The sequence below is a fragment of the Gymnoscopelus braueri genome (assembly GCF_963280865.1).
Source record: "Gymnoscopelus braueri genome assembly, chromosome: 24".
Lineage (NCBI taxonomy): Eukaryota > Metazoa > Chordata > Actinopteri > Myctophiformes > Myctophidae > Gymnoscopelus > Gymnoscopelus braueri.
Window position 1 is genome coordinate 27,807,075 of NC_137626.1, and position 24,423 is coordinate 27,831,497.

The 24,423-nt window shown below is 40.2% G+C and overlaps 1 protein-coding gene across 1 annotated transcript; it reads left to right on the plus strand.

Annotated features, from left to right (window-relative positions):
• Positions 1-7,881: 7,881 nt before the first annotated feature.
• On the plus strand, positions 7,882-23,472 carry LOC308080901 (grancalcin-like). The gene is made up of 8 exons (XM_080422991.1): positions 7,882-8,039; positions 10,760-10,960; positions 13,952-14,021; positions 16,013-16,056; positions 17,087-17,234; positions 19,614-19,727; positions 20,971-21,029; positions 21,808-23,472. The coding sequence occupies exons 1-8, from the start codon at positions 8,016-8,018 to the stop codon at positions 21,832-21,834; spliced, it is 687 nt and encodes a 228-aa protein (XP_080279117.1). The 5' UTR covers positions 7,882-8,015; the 3' UTR covers positions 21,835-23,472.
• The last annotated feature ends 951 nt before the right edge of the window (positions 23,473-24,423 follow it).

The following is a 24,423-nucleotide window of genomic DNA, read 5'->3' on the forward strand; positions in this document are numbered from 1 at the left end:
ATGCTTCGCATCACGATGCATTGTGAGCTTGTAGATCGGCTATTTTCAAATGATCGAAATGTATAGGGCTGAAGTGGGAAAACCAGTAGGCTAACTTAAAGCTTTCAAATAATTGTAGTAGAGTAAAGGTGTAATATTTGCCTCTGAGATGTAGTGGAGTAGAAAAAGTAGCGAAAATTGGAAATACTCCAGTAAAGTAAAAAATACCTTAAAATTGTACTTAAGGACGTTTTTTTTTTACACCACTGATTTATCGGGTCTTTGATCCCTTTTTAAATGGACCTCTAGCATATGGTTTAATCCTTGTTTACGCCTTGGTACAAGTTCTTTCTACTGGAAGGAGTGGGTGGAATAGGGTGTAGCAGTGCTTCGTGACCTCTACAGAGACCAGGATCTTAAATCTCTTAACGACTTACAGGCTGAATTTAAGTTGCATAAACAACAACTTTGGCATTATGTACAAATTCATAGTTTGCTGAAAACAATGTCGAAAAGTTCCTTGGTCCTGGTCCCTCAAAATGTGGAGACCCTTTCTTTTATTATTGCAAGTTATGGTAGGGGTCACGAAGCATTGCTCTACTACTCAATGTTGCTGCTGAAATACAGAACCACCAGTGCCCTGAAAACTGTAAGAAGAACATTGGAAATACATCCACCTGAAGCAACTCAGTCGCCGTCCCAGCCTGGAGACTGCTGGGTTGCCTGAAGTGGGAAAGATTTCTGCACTATATCAATGGCTTGTAATGACAGACTACTGGCTTGGCTCCCCTATATGTATACCAGACTGTATATCCTTCCTTGCTCACAAGTGGTTGTGGTTCTATTTCATGGATAGCATAGCCTCCCTCCCTCTCTTTTTATCTTCTGTTTTCAGTTTTCCTTTGTTTACTGTATTGACTGTGTTGTCATAGGTACCTGTTTTTATTCAGTTATTTGTTATCCTGTTTCGTTCTGTCAGCCCCTCGGGCTGTTATCAAATAAAAAATCCATTAAAATATTAATCACCCAAAAAAAAAAGGAACAGTTTAATTTCACTATTGTGAAATTGAAGAACGGTTTAATTTCACAATAGTGAATTTTAACCGTTAACTAATTTTAATGTGTGCAGGGGTTCTTGATAGAACGTTTTAAGATGACTATTCAGATCACCTTGTCCGACAGTTGGGCACAGACCTACTGGTTGAGATCATACTAACCTAGCTACCTGCATGTAAAGATCTAATTATGAATGTAGCCTTGTTTTGTTTCATACCTTATTTCAAAAAATATTTAATTACTATCATTGTATGCAATAAAATCTTTTGTGTTAATTTCACTGAGTTTTTTTTTTAGGGTCCTCTCTAAGACATTCATTTTGAACGTGCTTTTAAAAGTGACCCCCATAAGAGATGTTTGTCGTTAGATAAAATGTAAAACATAATTCAACAAATGTCTTCTGTAGGTGGGAAGATATGCTGAGTGGAGAGAGTGAAACATGTTCTCACAGGGTGACTGACAAACAAACAACTTATTGTAAAGTTAACCACTTTCATCAATACAAAAAAATATTCAAAAGTTGCAAAAATCTGCATGCTCACAATGCCCATCATCAGTGTCCTCTTTCAAATCTCCTCTAAAAACTCACCTCTATCGCACAGCTTTTTCTTAATTTAGGAACTGTTGTACTATTCTGCAATTTCTGATCTTAATTGTATTTACTGTTATTGTAAAGCACTTTGTAACTTGTTTTCGAAAGCTATATAAATAGAGTTATTATTATCATGATGTGAGCTTGTAGATTGGCTATATTTGTCATACCACAAAGTGAAGGTTACTGACATCTTTCTCAGTGTGACCCCTGGTGTGAAACTGGTTCAAGGCTATATATAGGTTTAGTTGATGTAGCGTATGATGTATGGACATAATGGCCACTCCTTGTGTGACACCATCAGTCCCAAGGTGTTGCCTGACGCTCTTCGTGAGTTCATTGAGTTGACAGTGACACACACTAATGACTTCACAGTTGTTGTGGTGATGACTGATTCTGTGACACTGCACTGTGCAGAAATAACTCAAGGCTCCTTTATGTCAGACTGTCATGTGTTAATAAATTATATGTCTTAAGTACATTCATATACAGCAGCTTTCTCCATCTTTCTAGTTCCTGTTTACAGTGTGGGAACTCAAATGGAAAAACAGCCCACACACTAGATAATGCTACTGTGAAAATGTATTGTTGTCAATAACTCGCTCAGTCATAATCTCACACATATGAAATGAAGGACTTGCGTTGTGTTTTATGAAAATTCGACACTTTAACAACACAAATCTTGTATGGGGGTCCGTCCCTGGCACAAAGTCTTTTCAGATGGGGGTCCGTGGCCAAACACATACATTTTGGGGGGTCCTTCACATGACAACATTTGAGTACCACTGGTGTAGACAACCACCTGACTCCACACCAAACCGGACTCACTTATTTTCCAGTGAAAGCAAGGAGTTTCATCAGGACAGCATATCGCACACACAGAGGTTCACGCTATGTTCACCACCACTTCTCCCTGCTGAACAGGTGCCCTTGTTTGAATAGCTTCACTCATATGCTTTACCATATCCATGAAACGAAATACTAGAGGAGAAAAGGAAAGAAAGTGTTATTCGATACTATCAGTCGGGAGAGAGAGGAAATGGACAGAGTATTCAAATGACACACCGCAAACAGTCCAGTCGGCCTAGAGTCGAACCAAGGACACGCTGATAAGGGCATTTTGCGTCCTAACTATCAGGTCGCCCAGAATGCTTTGTTTTTGAGATTAATAGACTTTATTAATCAGGTCTGAAATTCAGTTTCAGTTCCATACAGCTGAAGGCTGCTCAGATGGTCATGATTGATGAGTGCTCGGGGGGAGCAGTTAGGGTTAAGTGTCTAGTTCAGGGACACTTTGACACATATTATTGTTCCGGGCGGGGGGTTCCCAGCTAAATGATTGATAGTAACCAAATTGACCCTTACCGGTCTGAAACTCTGAGAGTGTACTAATGGAATCAAATGGACCCTTATTGGTTGGTACAAATGATTTCGTTTGCACACTATCAGAGTTATGGGGATCCGTGGCATAACAAACTGAGGGTCCTTGAAATTAAAATGTTTGACAACCTCTGGTCTACAGTAACCTCACTTAGTAAATAGACCAGCAATGTTCCAGAATCTTGATACTGATGGCATTAATTTTGCTGTGGTGAGTGTGGATTTATGTGTAGACAGACAAGTGCTCTTGTCCTGCTCAGTGCTCAACTTTCCATGACTCAGCACTACTGTTTGTGCACCTTGTAAAGTCATGACTTTGTCCTGTAGTCATAAATCCAATACTGACTGTTTCTGTTTTTAGACGCACACAGAAGAGCCCACAGATGTTCTCTTTGACCACAGATGTTCTCTTTCACCTTTTTAATGTATATGCATTAGTCTAATTGAGCTCTTTTACAGTGGAGAAAGTACAAGGCGGTACAAATATAACTCCACAGCAAGTGAAAGTTGTTTAGTCACTCTTTTACTTGAGTTAAATACTGGAGTGCTTACTTTAAAAACACATTATTCAAAATTACATTTTCTTTTTAATATCAATTGCTGTATTGTTATTTTGACATTGCATGACATTAAATCTCTGAAACCGCTTTTTTCATTTCAATATTTTATTGACGATTCTACAGTCTTTACTTCAGTTTAAGTTCAGTACTCAATTATAGGACGTACTTACTTCCCACCACATTATTTTACTGGGAAGCAGAGGTCTTTGTTACAACAATTTAAACAGAATTCTTTTGGGACCTTTTGAGGTGGTTTCTGTGGCCATAATTCAATAACTTAAGGGGAAATGCTAATATACTTTAACACTAGAGTTGTATTGCATTTGAATGAATAAATAATATCCGCTTGATTGTTGTCAACCACCATGCAGTTGATGAATACCAGGAAAGCTGTGAAACAAAAATAGCTTGGATGCTTCCTCTTTCCTTGTGTTTTTCTTCAGGTCAATTCATAGCGCTCTCTGGGAAGGTGATCCGATTAAGATAACGGACTATTTCAGGCTGTGGTTGTAACAGTCTGTGTCAGATCCACTCTTGAGTACATACTGCAAGTGATGGCCAGGGCAAAGTAAATGCTAAAAGCCTGTTAAAAGCTTAACAAATATGAAACTGTGCCTTTATGGGGATTAGACATCATACAGTAGACTTTTTCACCCTGATACCGGACATCCTAAGCAAACAAACAGAAAGTGGTTTTCTCCCCTAATGCAGCGAGGCTTGTTTGAAGAGCATTACTTCATAGATGCCTCAATTTACAAGTATCTGTGCCAAGGTTGACGGTAAACGTGAACAAAATCGTTTACAGGTGACACTCGGAGCACATTTTCCCTTATTGGACAAATGAGGTGTGTGTGCGTGCGTGCGTGCAGGCTCAAGTGTTTTTGAGAGAGGAAGTGCGACAAACAGGCAGGCAGACATGCACAACATGAAATACACCATTACAGGTAAAATGTTCCACTTTCAAAGTTAAATTAACACTTTTGCTGGAATAAAAACTGAAATAATTAGAACATGGATGCATGTAAGAGAGTGAATTAATGAAAGGAAAAAATAATATATTAAACCATACAGCCACCCCACTTAAACCAGATATACTTTGTTGACCGGGTCCCCCGGGGATCTTTACTTGGCCACTCCTTGTTTCCCTCTGCACCAAATATCTTCACCGAAAACAGACAATCTACAAGCTCATAACGTGTTGCGCGAGGGTTCATGTGGTTTAACATTACTGTATTGTACCAAAACATACAACAGATGCTGAAATACAGACCCAGCTGGTGATGGCATTCACATCCACTCCCCAAGAGATCAGTGTAAATTCTCTTTCTGAAGTTTCTCCAAAAGAGAGCACTCTAAACACACAGAGAGTGTGTTTATTCATACTGATAAACAAAGAGACGAGATCCTTCCCTCAAACAGACACAACGTGTTGGAAGTTAAATGACTATAATGGAATTCTTGGCTATGAGTTAAAAAGCTGTGATGTTTGATTGTTAAAGGGATACTTCACTTTAGGGCCGGGGAAACATTTAAAAAAGATATTAAAAATAAATGAAAAAAGTTATGGAAAATTCATGGCCCCCTCACGCATTAGAGTGTCCTACTAATGTGTGAGGGGGCCTTTATTTTGCCATAACTTCTTTCATTTTTTTAAATATTTTTAATGTTTATTTTATGTGAAAGTGAAGTATCCCTTTAACTTCATCAGTTTAGAATACTCTTGTAGAACTGTAGCCGCTATTGGTCATTGTACTTTCCATAAGCCAAAGTTGTGTTCACTGGGGTAAAGTAACTATGTACATGTACTCAAGTACTGTACTTAAGTACAAATTTGAGGAATTTTTTACTTCTGGAGTATTTCAAATTTCTATACTTTTACTTTTACTCCACTACATCTTAGAGGCAAATATTGTACTTTTACTCTCACTACAATTATTTGAAAACTTTAGTAACTAGTTACTGTGTAGATTTTGATTATTATTACAAAACATACATTTACCACTTCAGCCCTATTTAAACTTTGGCTTTTTGAAAATAGCCGATCTACAAGCTCACAACGTGTCGCGTTGTGAGCTTGTAGATCTGCTATTTTCAAACGATTTTAATACATTTTATACATATGATACCTTGTTGTAACGGGACATCCTGCATAATGAGTAGGCCTACTTTTACTTTAGGTACTATAAGTATATTTTGATGCCATTACTTTTGTACTTTTACTCAAGTACATTTTGATTACCGGACTTTTACTTGTAACAGAGTGTTTCTGCATCGCAGTATTGATACTTTTACTTAAGTAAAAAATGTAGTACTTTTTCCACCACTAGTTGTGTTGCACTGTGACTGGTGCTGAATAGCGGTGAAAGTGTATAAAGATTCCAAGGGGGACCTTCACACACTGGGGCCCTCAAAGATGCCATGGTTTATAGATGTGATTGTTTGGGGCTCCAGCGTGACATATTGTCATGATACTCAGAATGCCCTATACTGGGTTTACCCGATGGCCAAGTGGTTAGGCCATATAACACATGGGCACAACAAAATGCCGGACTATTTGCTCTATGTCATTCCTCTACTCTCTCTCGCTCTCTCTCTCTCTGCATGTCCTATCTCTCTCTACTGTCTGTCACTGCCTGTCATTGCCTGTTGGAGCAACATGCTAACCTGCCAACTGATCGTACAGTGGTTGATCATTTGTTTTCAGTTGCTCAATTTAATTACTAGGCCTAGAATCGCTTCTACACATCTACACATGTAGGGCATCGGTGCAAAAACCATTTCAGAATCAGCAATGACCCATTTCTAACTTTGCTTGTTGCAAACCTAACCGAATGTAATCGGTAACATAAAAACAACCCAGTTTTAAAAAAATAAGCTAAATAAAGGGATAAAGTTAGATTTCTTGGTTGTTTCAAGGCTTCTTCAATGGGACATAATGGGAAACAGAGGTGCTCAGAGATACCAGGCCAGAAACAGCAGAGAAAAGTGTTTGACTACAAAATGTTGAATTCATTGAAGGGCTCTGTATATGTGCACACATACAAGGTATACCAGAGTCAAAACACATTTGTTTTTTCTTCAATGCACTCAAGCAACATGTTTTTACCTAAAGCTATAGTCTTCTTCAGGAGACTGTTGAAACACACGCAAACTGTTTTGTTACATTTTTCAGGGCACACCAAAGCCTGCTCTTAAAAGTACATTACGGTGACAGTATGCATGTAAACAGTAAACAACACAGGCCCACTCTACTGTATAATTATCATCAAATTACCCATTGCAGTATGTTAGTATTGTTAGTAAGCTATTTTTGCTTGCTGTTTATGTTTCTGCGAACCGATAGATATCTCCCATGACCTCAGGTTTGCGTTAGAAGCCACAGTGTGTCACCACTGAGATAGGAGACAATAATGGTGTCAACTGCAAAGTAAAATGAAAAGAAATAACAATGCTAAAACTATGGAAACATTATAATACACTATCAATGCTTCTAATAATATAACCTGTCTTTAATCATGAGGATATGTCGTATTAACTTGAATGGCACTTTTTAGACATTTTTAGTTTTCAAATGATTTGTTGTTTCTTAAGGCAATCAAACTGTTATTATATAATATTAACGATAAAATACAATGCATTGCCAGTCTAGCATAGTGACTTTTATATCGTATACAATTAACAGCATCATTTCCAAGGTAGGCTATGTAGGCCTATTTAGGGCATAGAGTCAAAGGGATTTAGGGCTAATCTCAAGTCTCAAACACGCCCTCTTGTGGTGACCATGCAGATATACATATCGGCGGTGACTGGCAATGTTGCAAAGTGAAACTACTTGTTTCTCCAGTTAATATAAATTCGCCTGTCTTACGTCGACAACTGTACAACATTTCATCATTATTTATACTTAAAATTATTTTCCCATTATTCCTTTGCTAATTAAGATTCACCTTCAAAACGAAGTCGTCTGTTATTTATGTTGCATGTACAATCTGCTGTGGTAGAGTTAGACAGGGGTGAATTCTCCTTGCAGTTTCCATATCCGGTTAAGAACGGATACGGAAATGGTTTATGTTCGTGCATGCATTTGTTTGTGAAAATAAACCGGATACAGTAGGCGGGCTCTAGAACCTTTAGATCTCCAGAACATCAAATAGAAACCAGGCTTTCCACGGGTGCTGCACAACGCACGGTGACGTAGGGTTTTAGGCAGAGTAGGCGGTGCTTCGGCGCACTTCCCTCGCTCACTCATTGGCCAGCCGCTCCGTCAATCAACACACTTCCGGACAGCTTTTGGCCACACTTGGATATGACGTCATTGGCACATACAGGAAGAAGAGTCCGTTCCTGTGAGTGTGTTTGCTAGTGTCAACCAACAAACTTCTTACATTATTAATACAGAAATCCCGTCGTGACACTTTTACAGACTCTCACGTTTCACCAGCAGCGTCATGGCCTATCCAGGATACGGAGGGGTGAGTTACACTACATGAGTGTGTTTGTTTAGTGTGTGTTTTGACGTGGATTATGTAACCGGGGAAGAGCTGGATGGATGGGGCCTGGCCGAGGGGGTCGTGGGTTTCCGATAATGGGTGGGTCTGATGATATGATGGATCATCACACACTCATAAACACACACACACACACACACACACACACACACACACACACACACACACTGCTAGTGGTGGTAAAAGGAGTCACATTTCTTTCTTAAGTAAAAGTAGAAATGGGTTATAGAAAATTAAGTACAACAGTATAAAAGGCATCAAAAGTGCCAGAAGTAGAAAGTACACATTATGCAGAATGTCCCATTTCACAGGTTTCAAATGTATAAAAAATCTACAGATCTACAACCTCACATATGACACATTGTGAGCTATTTTCAAATAGCCAAAGTTTAAATAGGGTTATATAAATATGTATATTTTGTATTAATAATACACATCTACAAAGTAACATATATTTGCCTCTGAGATGTAGTGGAGTAGAAGTAAAAGTACTGAAAATTGGAAATACTCCAGTAAAGTAAAAGTACCTTAAAATTGTACTTAGGTACAGTAAATGTACTTAGTTACTTTCCACCACTACACACTGCTGCAATGTTGCAGGAGAAAGTTATACTGTTGCATTTACTACAGCCAGGTCCATATTGTATAAGGCCTTATACACAGTCAAATTGTTAATTTAACTGTAATCAGGGTATAGAACGAGCCAAAATGGTCAATTTGGTTACATTTGTTACCCTCTCAGATACAGTCATTAACACATATATGAATATATAACTCATATGGATACATTTATACATATATTATCACCTAACCCAGTATATGTGGGGATCTGGATGTAGTGGGAATATACATAACACATACATACATACACACACAGCGCTACAATGTTGCAGGAGAAAGTTACACTGTAGCATTTACTAAAGCCAAGTCCATATAAGGCCTCATACACAGTGAAATTGTTAATTTAACCGTAAGAGGGTACAAATGTAACCAAATAGTCCACTTGGTTACATATTAACACCTAACCCTGTATATGTGGGGATCTGGATGTATTGGAAATATACTAGCTCCATAAAGAACCTCTCACTCCGCTATACAGCTCCGAGATGAGGTTCTATGTCGTTACCTTCCAGAATCGGGTATACGTCCGCCAAGGCTCCGCTGTTTACCCTTTTGTATACGTCGTATCCCAAAACTAATGGTAGATTCCAAGCCGCACGGATGTTTAAAGTTTGGAACGGAATGGAAAATTTTAGGAACGAAGCGAAACTACCCATTTAAATCGCTTTAGTCAGCCTGTGGCCATGTTTCCCATTGTAGCCAAACCGGGAGCAGTACTGGCAGCGGACGTAGGGGGGTTTTCCGGGTTGAATGGGAAACATGGCCACAGGCTGACTAAATAAGCGATTTAAATGGGTAGTTTCGCTCCGTTCCTAAAATTTTCCATTCCGTTCCAAACTTTAAACATCCGTGCGGCTTGGAATCTACCATTAGTTTTGGGATACGACGTATACAAAAGGGTAAACAGCGGAGCCTTGGTGGACGTATACCCGATTCTGGAAGGTAACGACATAGAACCTCATCTCGGAGCTGTATAGCGGAGTGAGAGGTTCTTTATGGAGCTAGAAATATACATATTCTAAAATGCTCTGCATAGTCTGCAACACACATGTATTATGGCAGATTATTGAGTGATGACTGTTTCATTCATACAGTGACAACCAGTCAACTATTTTCTATGAATTAACAAGACGGCTACTATATAATTTAAGGAAGCTCTAAGCCTGAGACTAGAGCTTCCTTAAATTATGAAAGGTCTAAAGGCCAGACCGCACCAAATGCAACTCCTTGCAACTGCAACCAACTCCTTGCAACCATTATCCCCAAATGGCACCGGTCACCGGTCTAAAACGGTTTTGTTGCATGGGGTTGCATTGGTGTGGACTGGCCTTATGGCCATGAATAAAATAGCCTTTGGTTATTGACTGATATCTCTCACTCTCAACTGTCAACGCTGGTAAAACCTGTTTCAACTGGTGACAAAGTGCAGCAACCATCACAGTAAAGTAAACTTAATCATGTGACCACTGTGTTGAGTAACATTACTTGGGATAATATTGGCACCGTGACTGACTGTCACTGCACTCATCTGACCCTATCATTCATGTGGGTGGATTATGTGGACAGGACACACTATACTCTGCTGTCAAACCTTATTTATAGTTCGTGCACAAGGAAATACAATGAATGCACTTCAGTTCGCACACAGAATACAAATGTTTGTTCAAATGAAGGGACACGCACACACACACACCTTTTTTTATGCTGTGTGTTCAAAAAGTAATTTGTCAATCCAATAGTGTTGAGCTATATATCAATATTTACTGTATCGTCTATCACTGTCCATTATATTGTGGCATTTGTTTGATGTTATGAATTTACCATTTGTTTTATAAAGTAACGCTATTACGCAAAGCCAGCTGAAAATCACAGTTCTAGCTTGACTTCCTGTGACCATGCAGTCCAATGTGATCAGTCAACTACGCAATTTGACATGTGTTTTATTTTCATATTGTGATATTTACAGACGTCAGAAGAGAAGGTCTTATGTTTATCGTCTTAGTTGTGTTTTTTTTCTCTAATTCAATATTGAGACAATGTGTGCTTTTCACCTCTCTTTGTAGTATGGGGGACCTATGCCAGGCATGCCTCAGGGAATGCCACAGCAGGGAATGCCTGGAGGGCATATGGGAGGACCCATGGGAGGTGGACCACCCCAACAATACCAACAATATGGGCAACAATATGGGCAGCAATATGGGGCACCCTCACAGATGCCCACCAATGACCCAATGTGGGGGTATTTTACTGCTGTAGCAGGCCAGGTAAGTCACATTGTGTATGAGATGTTCCGATGCCTATCTAAGGTGTAATACAAATAAATACAATCTGCACGCCAGTGTACTCCCTTTTGCAAATGTATTTTAGGGTGGTTAAGTTTCGAGACCTTTTAGGAAACTTCACCACCCTAAAATAAATTTGCAAACGGGAGTGCACTTGGTGTGTGGATTTTAATTTATTTTAATTTCATGCCGAAGTTTTGATCCAGCACTCAACCTAGTAGGTTTGGGATGTGCGTGTCTGTCTTCTGCCTTTTTCTCATCCTGATATCTAAAGTGAGCAGATAAGTCGGGTCATCCAGCCTAACTTAAAGATGCAATGCATTCCATACGTTTCATGTCCTACCTATCTGGGACTTGAAACCGGATCTCCCGTGTGGGAGATCAAATATCTTGTTCCTCGTTCCAAGACGGAATCACTGCTTTGCTGGGGGAAATACTGTGAGCGTCTTATGAGCTTCAGGACGTACTACTTGCCAACCAGTAGGTGTCATTACGGGCACCCGAATCTAAATTTCTCAATGGAGGTGTGGGGAGACCATCTCCGACCGCTGCAGGTGTACTAGTTCTATTGAATTAACATACCCTGCCGTACAGATTGGCTTATTCATTCAAATAAGTTGCGGATTGCAGATGTTTTATCTCCGTTTATTAGTCATCTGGGTGGCTTACGTGTCTATAATGTCCACTAGGGATGTGTGCAGTTTTGAGGTACTTTATGGCGCAGTATCATCGAGCAAGCACGGTTCTGAGCTGTAAACCTTTCCCTGTAATACATTGCCCATGGTATAAATTAACCTGTGTTAAATATACAATGCTATTGCACAAGATTTTCAGTTAAATACAGACACGCTGAAGCATGCACACTCGTTTCAGTTCAATAAAGCAATAATTTTCCTCGAAGAAAAATACTTGTGCTCAAAGCAAAATACTTGAACCATACTGTCCATAGCTCACATTGTGAGCTTTTCACCGAAGACATTTGGTAAAGAGGGAAAACAGGAGGCCGCCAAGTACAGAACTTTGGGGGACCATGGTCAACACATTTTAAAAAGGGTAGATACCATTCCATGAAATGTCATACCACGTTACATCCCTAACATCCACAATACTTGGGTTTTCTCCGTATTGCGGTAGCAAGCTGTAATAGTTGCTATGGTTCACACTGATGTAGCGTTATGTGGAGGAAATCCAGGCAGAGTTTCAAATGTTTGTGGCTGCGGAGCGGACCACGGAATGAATGTGAAGGAAGTGACGCAAACAACTCACAAACCTTATCTGGATGTTTTGCTTCCTTCAAGTTTATTCTGTGGTCACTCTGCTGCTCCAACATCCACTATAAATATATGTCTCCACCAATGAAAGCTTACACCAGTGCTAGAAGGATGGCAAGGTTTATTGCCTAGAATGTTGGCAATAAAACAACAATAATCCAGCACACACACAACAACATGCAATAACAGTCCATCAATCTCAGAGACTGGGTAAATGTTATGTGTCTGTGTTCAGTGTTTAGAAGGCATACATGATGAATCAGCTCTTTATGTCTTCAGCTGTGGGTGCTGCTAGCGACAACCCGAGAACAGGATGGGTGTGTTCACTACACAAGGACTGTGATGGATGGGTCATGATTTGTTTGATAGAGACGGCTTCTGATACTGTAGAATCAGAAACAGCAAGACGGTAGCATAGCCAAGGCTTCCTGGCCTGGGCTCCACACCCCTCCAGCCCCAGCAGGGCAAAAACTTCCGTAGGTGCTATTTCAAACACCCCTTATACCCAAAGAAGTTCTCCCTAAATGGTGATACATATGAACAGGCTATACTAAGAGAAGCTGACCGGTCAAGAACAAATAACAACAGAAGCTTGCGACGGTGACAGCTGCACACCAGGGCCTTCTAGGGCCTTCTGGCCAAGTCAAAAGTCAAATTTAGCACATTAGTGTGCAAGAATGAAGGGCCACTCTAGTGTAGCGGTTAGAGCATATGCCTTTTCATGCGGAAGGTCGTGGGTCCCAACCCTGCTTGGGGTCGACGTCAGCAAGGGCATGTGGTCGCAAGGGGTTCCTAACGCCAAATCAAATGGGTTCGATCTGAATCTAGTCTCCTGTAGGAGGCGTGTCTGAAGCTTATCCGGACGTAAAAACAGAGTAAATTCAGGTACATAAAATGCATGCTAATATGGTATGCACATTTGACATTCTGAAAATTCCGTAACTCTTTGCAAGCAGTTAGAGAGTATGACATAGGATCTCAAGGCTGATCTAACATTATTCACATATATTTGTTATTCAACATTTAGTTGATGTTGATAAATCATGTGATTTTCCTTTAAATCATATTATTTTTTTCTTTTCATATTGTTTGTGCTTTTCTCAGACCTGTAATCTCGGCACCACTGGAAAAGAGGGTCTCAGCCCTCAGTGTATTTTCCGATAATTAAATAAAGGTTGAAATGAAATATTCAGCATACCATTTTCTGTTAAAATTGTGGGCGAATCTTCACTTGACGCCATGATATATCATGATTATACCACAGCTATGGGTCCTCCTCTGCTTAATGTCATGCCAACAGCACGGGTGCAGCCATGATGATCCTGATTATACCACAGTCTCTTGTGTATTAGGACTTAAATATAGCAGTTGCTGACATCTCAAGTCTCCCAGAACCTCCCTAGGGTAGTAATAATAGTCTATATTAGAGATAATTAGAGATAATAGAAATCTGTACATCTTCCCTGAACCGTCACTCAAATCTCCATGAAATCACATCTGTGAACCTGAGATTGTCCACAGACTTCAGTTGTGATTCAAATGCAGAAATATTATCATTGGAATGTAAAATGTTATGGAAAATCTATGAAAAGGGTTTTGCTACAGTTGGTAGGAAAGGGAGGAATGTGAAGCATGTTTAAATATGACTCACTTTTTCTCTTACGTGTTTAAATATGACTCACTTTCTCTCTTACGTGTGCAGGATGGTGAGGTTGATGCAGATGAACTCCAGAGGTGTCTGACCCAGTCTGGAATCAGCGGCACCTACAACCGTGAGTTCACTGCACACATACTGTACGCTGTTAAACACATGAACCCTGGCATCCTAATACTGGGCACGTCATAATGGGCAAACATTTAGCAAAAATAACTCGGCCATTCTTGGCAAAGAGGGGGGGGGGGGGGAAAGAGTCAGAAAAAGTAGATCCCTAGGGAACCCAGGTTAACTGAAATCTACAGGGTTTAAATTGTTAAATGTCATTGGGAATAGTTGAGAATAGACCTGAAGAAGATCCTTGCTGGATCAAAATGTCTCCTGGTTGAAAAGTCCACAGAGTGATCTCTTCTTTGTCCCTTAATGCAAAGGTTTCCAACCCACGATCCCTGGATCGGTGCTGGTTCACCTGACATGTACCACCAGGCTGCGAAAAGGCGGCCGGAAATTTCTAGTTTATGGATTGTACAAATCTGCACAGTCAACGTTGAGTCTGAACAATTCTGTCGCATGGCGGTGACATCACTGACGAATCCTTGGCATATTTGTAACCAGCATCAAGTGCGTCCATGCTCCAGCTCACTATCGCATGACAGTGACATTTCTGACCAACAATCCTTAGTATCTTAAGTCTAGTCTTTTCAACCAGCTCTGGGCGTACATCACTGTCTCTACAAGTGGTACTTTTTCACGCTCATCGCTCGCACTATTGAAACACTAGCAGGATTATTATTTCATGTCAACAAAGTAGTACTATCAAAAGGTGAAACCCAGATGAAACCCATTAAAAATAATTTGTCACTCTGCAAGTTTAGCGGTAGTTCTCCAGTCCAAAGTCATTTCTGAGACGTATATAAGGGGTTAGGACATAAAAATAGACATTTTTTTTAAATCAATTATCTCTTGTGCTTCTCTGGACATAAATCCAGTATCTGCCCCAAAAAAGACGCTAACCTGCACCTTGGGGTTTAATGGAACATTTTCATGACCGTTTTTTTTGTTTGTGAATATTTATGGCCCGCCCCAATTTATACTGCACTCTTATCAACCTGTGCCATATTGCTCTGCTATCAACCCCCCTCTTCTCTATCGCTCCTCCCACCACAGAGAGAGCCTGCCTGTCGATCCCACTCATACCACACCAAACAGAGGAAATGGGCTTTACATGATTTCCTCTTTTAATTGTTAATCTGTATATATAACACATATATTCCCTATGAAATCTCTTCATTGCACCAACATTATTCACGCGAAGCGATTTGTTTATGCTTATTTATTCCAATGATACAAATCGCCATTGTTCAGTTGCACTCTGGATCTCCTGACGGTATAAGCGAGCCGTTCTGACCAGGCACAGTGTGCTGTAGCTCTCATGTCACATGATGATGACACCAGTGTTAATCCTGTTGACTAAGACTAAAACACTAAGATTTTGATATTTAGTCGATTAAGACTAAACAATTCCAGATGACTAAAATGGGTCTAAAATTAAATGGTGTGTTATTCAAAAGACTAAGACCAGAATTAACACTGGATGACACACTATTATGTCTCTTCACCGCATGCCAGTCAAAGTGTGACTACAAGCATTTAATGGATCAGATTATAACTTGTTTATCCAGTGCTTTTTGGCTAGTATCGGACAGATGCTGAGTATCTTATCGGCACATCCCTAGGTAACTAATATATCGTCTGTCGCGTGGAAACATCATACTGTATGTCCAAAACTGTTACTTTTCAGGATTCAAATTCAAAAACGGCAAAAGTTGCAGATTGACAAACTCAAAACACAACGCTTTGCGCCGCGTTTCGAGCTTGTAGATCTGCTACCTTTGATGCCTTTGTGTGACGCTGTTGTATGAGCAAGTTAATTTATCAAAAACACAAAGTTAAAACATGGAGATAGGAGGTTTCTGCCCGACGGCAACGATATTTGTGCCGTGAATCAGAGAGTAGAACTTGTGATTATCATGTGATAATTCTGGACAGTGCAGAAGAATCAGAATTGTAACCGCTGTAACATGCATGATTTCTTTCTTGTCCTTACAGCCTTCAGCTTGGAGACGTGCAAGATCATGATCGCAATGTTGGATGTATCTTTTACAACTGTGTGTGTGTGTATGTATGTATACTGTATACATGCTGTATACTGTATAAATTATAGTTCGATAATATGATTTCACTGGAAAGAACATAAACATAATCCTACTTTCTCATTTAATACTTGAAAGATACGGAGGGCTTGTTCTAAAAATGTCAAATAGAAACCTAATCTACCTCTTATTGTGTAAAAGGTATTATCATCATTGAATCAATTGAAATTCAATCAGTTCTTTTTGTGTGGATAGGTGTCACTTACACTTTCAAATGGGGTTATAACACCTTTAGTAAAACCACTGTACTCATGCTCTCTGTATCCAACGTGACCCAAAGCTGTAGCCGTGTGTGGCAGGGCTACTTTTGGTGTGTAGCATGAGGGGGATCTGAGTTCACCTTGTGTGTGATGTCACCTGGAGGACAAACACACACACAGTCCTGGTTGTGGTTAATAATAGACGGATGAAGTCATTTCTGTGTGGCCTCAAGCCTCCCAGGGGATATGGATAGAAAAATAACTTGTGGTATAGAAGGTGTAATCTCTGTGCAACACTCATACGTGTGCTGTCCTGAGGCAGAGGACTGTAGTGGACGGTAGTGCAAGAGAAAGAGTCTCCATTTTTTGCACCCGTCCATTCACCAATGGCAATTTGTGCGTAATTCCAACTCTGTCGGGAGCCAATTAGAGCAAAATTATACTTTGACACAAAGCCCTTTAACTTGAGAAATTACATATTTTTGGATTGAATATGTCATTTTTGCTGAGTGACACGTGCTAAATGGGTTGTGAGGTGAAGTATAAATGAAGGTTAAATCTGATAATTTCTTGTATCTCACAAGACAGAGAAAACTGTGATTTTACATTAGATGAAAACTCATGCACTACTGTGAGTCAGGCCTGTCTTAACCTGTTGTTGATGACGAGGTAAAACGTGCCTGAACACAACATGCCTGGACCTATCACAATATTTTTGGAATCACCCTTCTATGTATCAGCGATTTAAACCTTAACCAGACTCTCTCCAGAGGGATTACACGGGCAAGATGGGATTTAATGAGTTCAAGGAGCTGTTCACGGCTCTCAGCGGCTGGAAGCAGAACTTCATGATGTTCGACCAAGACAGGAGTGGAACCATGGAACCCCTTGAGATGTCCCAGTCCATCTCCTCTATGGGTGAGTGTTCAGAGTTCAAGGTTACGACTCCTGTTCATGTTGTCACAAGTAGGGACATTTGGCATTCAACATAATGACATAATGTACAAATAAGCCACAGGAAATGGAGAAAACGAGGGCCCTGGGTCATGGGGTCTGGATATGGGGTAATTGAGATGTTGGAACATTGCTCAGAGAGATGATGGCTGTTTAATTATGCTTAATCGTGTATTTAATAACCCTTGGGATAGTTAACCCACACTTATACAAATTAATTAGGATTGAATGTTTCGATTAGGTTGATTTGTCACAAAGACAAGGACCTATTGGGCCTCATTCATTAACCTAGTTGTAAATTTTATGTATGACCTGGTCGTACATTTCGTGTACATGGCATAAGTCAATTTTAAAGTGCGATTTTCTATAAAAAAAATGCTCACATTTGACTGATGATACATTATAACACTGGAATCATCGGATCTCTGCGATTATGATTATGGACCAGATCGCGCTTTATTGATTACTAAGGAGAAATCAGTCCTTTGGATTAACAACATATCCTGTCCTATGTCGGAATGGATCTGGACACAGCCGGATCTCATCCATACTGTGTCCTCATCAGATGGTTAGACATACAAGCGTGATGTGGTCAATATTATTATAAATTAATAGCGTGACATGGAGTTGGCATGAAAGTCCAATACACGAAACTGAGGCCACACTTGAAGAAACGGCAAACACGCTGAGGGACCTAACAATTCAGCTCTAAATGCGTCAACTGAAAATAACCAAGCAATAGATCTTGACATCTCTTTTCTTTCTTTTTTATAAAAAGACAAATTTGTTGACAAATGTTGGGTACACAAATATTTTATTTGGGGTTTGGCACTAGACTATTTTGCATGAAGGAATCTAATGACATACGCAAGTTTCGGTCCCATATAAGTCTGCTCCCGAGCAGACGTGAGTTTGAGTTTGAGTGTGCGTGTGCGTGTGCGTCCGTCAAAGTTCATAGACCAAAAAAAAGGGGAAGTTAACGTTGTGTATATGTGCATAAGTACAAAATATTTGCACCCGAGCTTGGTGAATGAGGCCCATTTTCTTGTCAATTGTCCACATTGGTCTAATAGTATTAAATTGCAATTCTGCCAGTTTGTATTACCTGAATGCTATCATTCTGCTGTGAGGAGGACATGTGGAAGTCTGACATAACACTTCTCAATGTGTTTTATGTGTCAAAAGCTCACTCTTAAAGGTGCTTAAAGGCACAGTTACTGACTGCACATCCCATCAACGAGGAAGTGACTGGCTTGTTGTTTTCTTCGCGGTACGTTTGGTGTGCATTCTATTGGATTACCCAAATTCTGGAGGATCAAATGCATGCATAATTCATAGGATGTGGATTACTAAATGAGGGCAAAGATAGAGCAAAAGAAAAGGGTACCGTAAATCTCCTTAAGGGACATTTGTGGGGGAGACAAATAATTTATGTACAGTACACTTATTGAACAGCGATATGTTTTCCTAGGTATTTAAACCTGTCTCACGACAGTCTCTCGTTTCACTCTCTGTTTCCTTTTGGGGCCCATTCTTTCTGGCTCAGTTAAACAGACACAGTACACACATATCACAAGACCAGGGAGGAGAGCCCGGGGCACGTACCCAATACATGATACAACCATGACAGACACGCACTAATGCACCATAATTAATTCAGTCATTATTTTGGGCAACTGTTCATATCTTATTTTGCCTATAATTGTCCAATGTTGCCTATTGTAGTTGTTCTTAAAGTTAAATGTAAAGAATAAATCATTTATGTTTATTATGATGCTTGGAGCCCCCTCAAGAACGTTGTGGCCTACGTGCAGTATGTGATGCACGTATGCGTAACAGTGGCCCTGCATAATGTGACCTGCAACATAATTTAGACTTTTATATTCATGAGTGGAAATGGCATAATCTTGGTGATACATACTAATATTTCATTTCTACTCCAATTAACAAATGACCCTGAACTGAAATCTATGCATGATATGGTGATAAAATGGTGATAAAGCTAGTTTATGACAATCTGTTCTGTCAAACCAGTTGATGATATTTTAGAGCTTCCAAACGGATAAAAGCCCAACACGGGCCATATATTGCATTTTTAACCTAACACATGATTTGTGACTTGACAATGTAATGGGTCACATACTGTTCTCAACCCTTTCTGGATCAGGGCCCACTTGAATATCTCAAAAGCATTCACTTTTCCATCTGATCACTTAACACAGCAGCCATTCGGCTGCCGGATGTCATTTTGTCTGTCTCAGGGGATCGAACCTGTAGTTTTTCTCTGTTTCAGGATAATCTTTAACTACAAGTTTATTGTCTTTCTTTGTTGTGATATTCCAGGCTACAGAGTCAGCCCACAGTGCCTGAATGTGATCATCAAGCGCTACAGCAAAGCTGGAAGAATCTACTTTGATGACTACGTGGCCTGTTGTGTTAAACTCAGGGCTCTTACAGGTACCAGACCCAACAGTCATCATCATCTTCCCCCTCCTCATCTTCATTCTTGTCCGCATTGAGCCATCCGTGCACAGCGAGATGTTTGCTTGTGAATACTTGTGAGCAGTTTTGGGTCATTTGGCCTGACAGGATGACAAGTAGGGCTGGGATCCAGAACCAGAGGAAGCGGTTCCAATATTGAGGATCCGGAATCGGTTCCATCACATTTGGAACCATTTCCGGTACCGGTTTATCACACTTGCAGAGCTGGTACAGTATGTGGACCACATGTCTCCCATACAATTACAATACCGGTGGTTCTCAAACTTTTTTATTTCAAGGACCACCAATGAGAGTGTACAATTTCCATTTTGGTTCCATTTGCACACTCCAGAGTTACAGACCTGTAAGGGTCCATTTGAAACCCCCGCAAGTAGCCCAGAGGATCCCTGGACCTCACTTTGAGAACCACTACAGTAATATGTATGCAATACTGTATGATTGAGTTTATCAAACATGTTAAGGCCAAAATTATATAGTTTGTTTATTTTTAATATAGGAGGATCCCAACTCTAATGACAAGTGCATGAACACATGCCCTGGTGGTGTAGTGTTGGCTCTGGTAATGTTGTGCTATAATAATGTAACGTGGCTGGGGTTTTGAAGCCACAGAAACAAGAACCACACGTGCGTTGCCAAGAACATTGAAATCCATGGATTGGCAAACAGGCACCTGGCATTGGCGAATAGACAACACCTAATCTAGGCTTATGTGCAATGAACACAAAGGACCTTGAAATATTCCCTTTCTTGGGCATCCTAATAAGACCTGTGTTGCATGTTCTTCTCTATCTCTCAGCTTACTGTGGACATCTCTCCCTCTATTTGATTTGTTATTACTGTCTCAAGCCGGAATAAAACCGTGTCTGGAGGGCTTTAGCTGAGATGATTTGCCATGTTATGTTTTGTGACTTTTTTGTTGTTGTATCCTGATGGCTCTTTGGTACTAAATGAATTTCCGCAAGGACAATAAAGTATTTATCTACAGTATCTACAGCTTAACTCAAGACCATAAGTGCAATTTGCGAAAGGAAATTGAAACAAACTGTACCCGTTAATGAGGTGCTCTGGCACACTGGGTTCTACTCAAGTTGTTATGTTCATTGTATGCAAGCTCCAAACACCTGTACGCTAGTGTTGTGAGTCAAATGTGAAATGCTTAGCGTGCTGTGAGTTGACTGTGTGCCTCTACTCTGCACAGACAACTTCAGACGGAGAGATTCTATGCAGCAGGGAGCCGTCTCCTTCCAATATGATGATGTAAGTCTGTCCATTTCCTCTCACACACACACTCTCTCTCTCCCGGCCGCATGCAGCCTTGTGTTCTCACTGAAACTATTAGTACCTGAAGCCTATTTTACATTTAGTTGAATGGCAGTGTCGCGTACGAAAATACCCAATCCACAAGCTCACGACGTGCCGCAAGCTTGCATGGTACAGTGGTCCGTTCACATCTAAAAGCCACTGGGGGCAGATGGCTGTTATATCTAGGAACACTATTCCAAGCCTAATAAGGCTATTTTGGACCCTTTTAAGATAGTTAGTGTAGGTTCATCAAAAAGTAAGCCATTTAGACACATTTATACTGCATTATGCATACAATTAGGCAGTTTTATGCATGGTACAGTGGTCAGTTCACATCTAAAAGCCACTGGGGGCAGATGGTGTTATATCTAGGAACACAGTCAAAAGCGCTATTCCAAGCCTAATAAGGCTATTTTGGACCCTTTTAAGATAGTTAGTGTAGGTTCATCAAAAAGTAAGCCATTTAGACACATTTATACTGCATTATGCATACATTTAGGCAGTTTTATGCATGGTACAGTGGTCAGTTCACATCTAAAAGCCACTGGGGGGAGATGGCAGTTATATCTAGGAACACAGTCAAAAGCGTTTTGCCTGCAACACTGTTGCGCAACTAAGTATGAATCAGTCATTAGTCTTTATTCTTCTCTTTAAGTAAAACAACTTATAAATAATTTTACGATTCATAAATAATAAAATGATCGATCTTCCTTCCTTCCTTTCTCTCTCTCAGTTCATCCAGACCACGATGGCCATCTAAATGCTTGCTGTCCCTCCAACGCTGTTAAAGGTCAGCGCATTTGAGAGCGACCCGTCGGTGGTCTCTGCCCACTGCCCCGGAGGAATGCAAATGGAGGTTAGACCACTGGTTCTCAACGTCGGGTCCGGGGACCACCAGCGGTCCAAATGGACACTTACGGGTCTGTAACTCCGAGAGTTTACGGTGGGTTATCTCGGGGACCCCGATCTACACCGTAAAATCCGGAGTGTTAATTTAACTCTGAGAGCGCAACAAATCCCATTTGAGAGTTACAGAGTTACAGACCTGTAAGGGTCCATTTGGACCCCCGGTGGTCCCGGAACCCGATGTTGAGGCCAGTGTGTTAGAATAACCGATAGACGATAGGCTGCCAAGGGAACATAATAACCGCCAGTTGTTTGCTTGCTTTACCGCTTTACTCTTATATGCTGCAGAGAGACACGCTGAACATGTCTCGGATATAGACGGACACGGCTACAAGTACCTGTTTGATTACATGCTAATGCTAAGTATAAATGAAACACTGATGTGATATGTGTTGAGGATATAGTATTTTCCCACTGCAATAGTGCCATGGATCTGGGTACCTTACTTTGACCACACTGCACTCAAGCCCAATGCCTTTTACAAAACTGGATTTGAAAACAAACCTAAACGGACCATGCTGTGGCATTATGGGTAGGATCATGGAACACTTGCCCACTGTAGAAAATGCATAACAGAGGATTATTACATACTTACATTGATACTAATCTGTGAGTCGCCTATTGTGCCATCAACTACTCTGAATGTACGTGTTGACCCCGTCTATATGTGCCGTTGTAAACTTTTTCTCTAATAAGATTTCACTAATAGTGAGACAGCGCCATATTTACTGCTTACAGATTTACATATCCTCTTACATTAAATGCCTGTAAAATCTAACATATATTTCCTGGTGCCAGCATCTTTTCACGTGTTGTGTGTGATGTTATGGCTGTGCCCAGGAGAATTACAAAGCATTTCTTTATTTTAGGGAAGAAGAAAAAAAAAGATTCTTGAATTAATGACCTTAAACAAATGTATTCTAGATGTGTGTAATGGCTAGACAGTTAAAGGAGCACTAAGTGTTTTTCCCCAAATGTTCTTCCTTGCATTCTACAACAACCGTTCTTGGACTCGGCCTATTGGTGAGCCTCATGGTCACATGGTCCGAACATGGTGGTAGACTTGGCGGCCTGCTATGTAGAATAAAATAGCTCCTTCTAAGCCTAAAATCCTTTTTTGAATCATCTGTGTGAGTGTACATTATTTAAATCAATTAAAAGAATATATACATTTTTGTATCAAATCTTTTGGGGTTAAAAAAAATCATTTAGTGCTACTTTAATAATACCGTTGATAACAAGGTATGAAGATATGTGCCACTGTGCTGAGATAAATATGCACTGATAATCATTACTAATATACCTGGACGCATGTCAGCATTTTTTTATTTTTTTATTTTGCAGATATTCAAAGTTTTTGTTACTTGAGTGAAAACGTTTTGTTTCAGATCAAACACAAGTCTTGTGTTTGTGTTAAAGTGAGTTCTGCCTCCATATGTGCTCAACACAATTTTATATTGTTATTCACCAGTAAACTCATTTTTGTACTCTGTATGCATTTGGTTTATTAATTATTTTACGTGTCTCAGTATTTACTGTGTGTGTGTGTGTGTCCACAGAGGACAGAAAGGATTCCAAGCGTTCCAGTTATGTGCATTATCTTGTAATCCATCCATTAATGATTTTTATGAGTGTCATCTTAAGAAGAACATATTGAAGTCGATGACAGGGGTGAAGGGAGGCTGATGTGTGTGTATATGTGTATGACTTTATGCATACACGTACACTGTGTGTCTGTGTGTCGCACGGGGACTGCATCAGTAGTCCAATTGCCTCAAAACGTGGCACAAATATTGCTCAGAGGTTGAGCCTAGGAGATGGGACAATAATTGCTATTTATCGCAATAAAAAATGCACATGCAGACCCCCACCTAGAAGTATCATATTGTCGCATTACAAATTAGTTTTTGTGCAAGTGCCATCGTTTGTATCTTATTGTCGCATTACAAATTTGTTTTTGTGCAAGTGCCATCGTTTTTGTTGTTTCCAGAAATAGAAGAAAAGAAAGAGGGGGTGGATTAAAAACAAGGTATCTACAGAGCACACACCTTTTGATGCACCTCAGTGGATTGTGCATCATGCAAAGAAGAAATGGAATGATGTAAACCAGGGGTTAAAGTGGGTTCCACGGACCCTCAGGGTTCCTTGAGGGGGTTCCTTGTGTGGCTTTCGGTGCCAAAGACCACAGAGGTGTCCACCAACTATCCGCTGCCCTATGGCACCTCCACACATTTACACATGTTTCTTTTAGTGCTTTTAAGTGTAGTTTCTAGATGTTAGTGTTCAAAACATGCTTCAGAGTAAAGAATAGGAAGATTTGAACCCACAACCTCTGGATCATGTAGAGAGTGTCTTCTTAACACAGTGACCTGGGCCTATTTCATGAAAGCAGGATTAGGGGTTAAGCCTGGATTTAACACCTATCCTGGCTTAAATTTGCCAG

Excerpts from the sequence above, each read along its gene's own strand:
- LOC308080901 (XM_080422991.1), top strand. The coding sequence starts at position 8,016 with ATGGCCTATCCAGGATACGGAGGG. Across the intron at positions 10,961-13,951 it reads TTACTGCTGTAGCAGGCCAG|GATGGTGAGGTTGATGCAGA; the intron begins GTAAGTCACATT and ends TTACGTGTGCAG. Across the intron at positions 14,022-16,012 it reads AATCAGCGGCACCTACAACC|CCTTCAGCTTGGAGACGTGC; the intron begins GTGAGTTCACTG and ends TTGTCCTTACAG.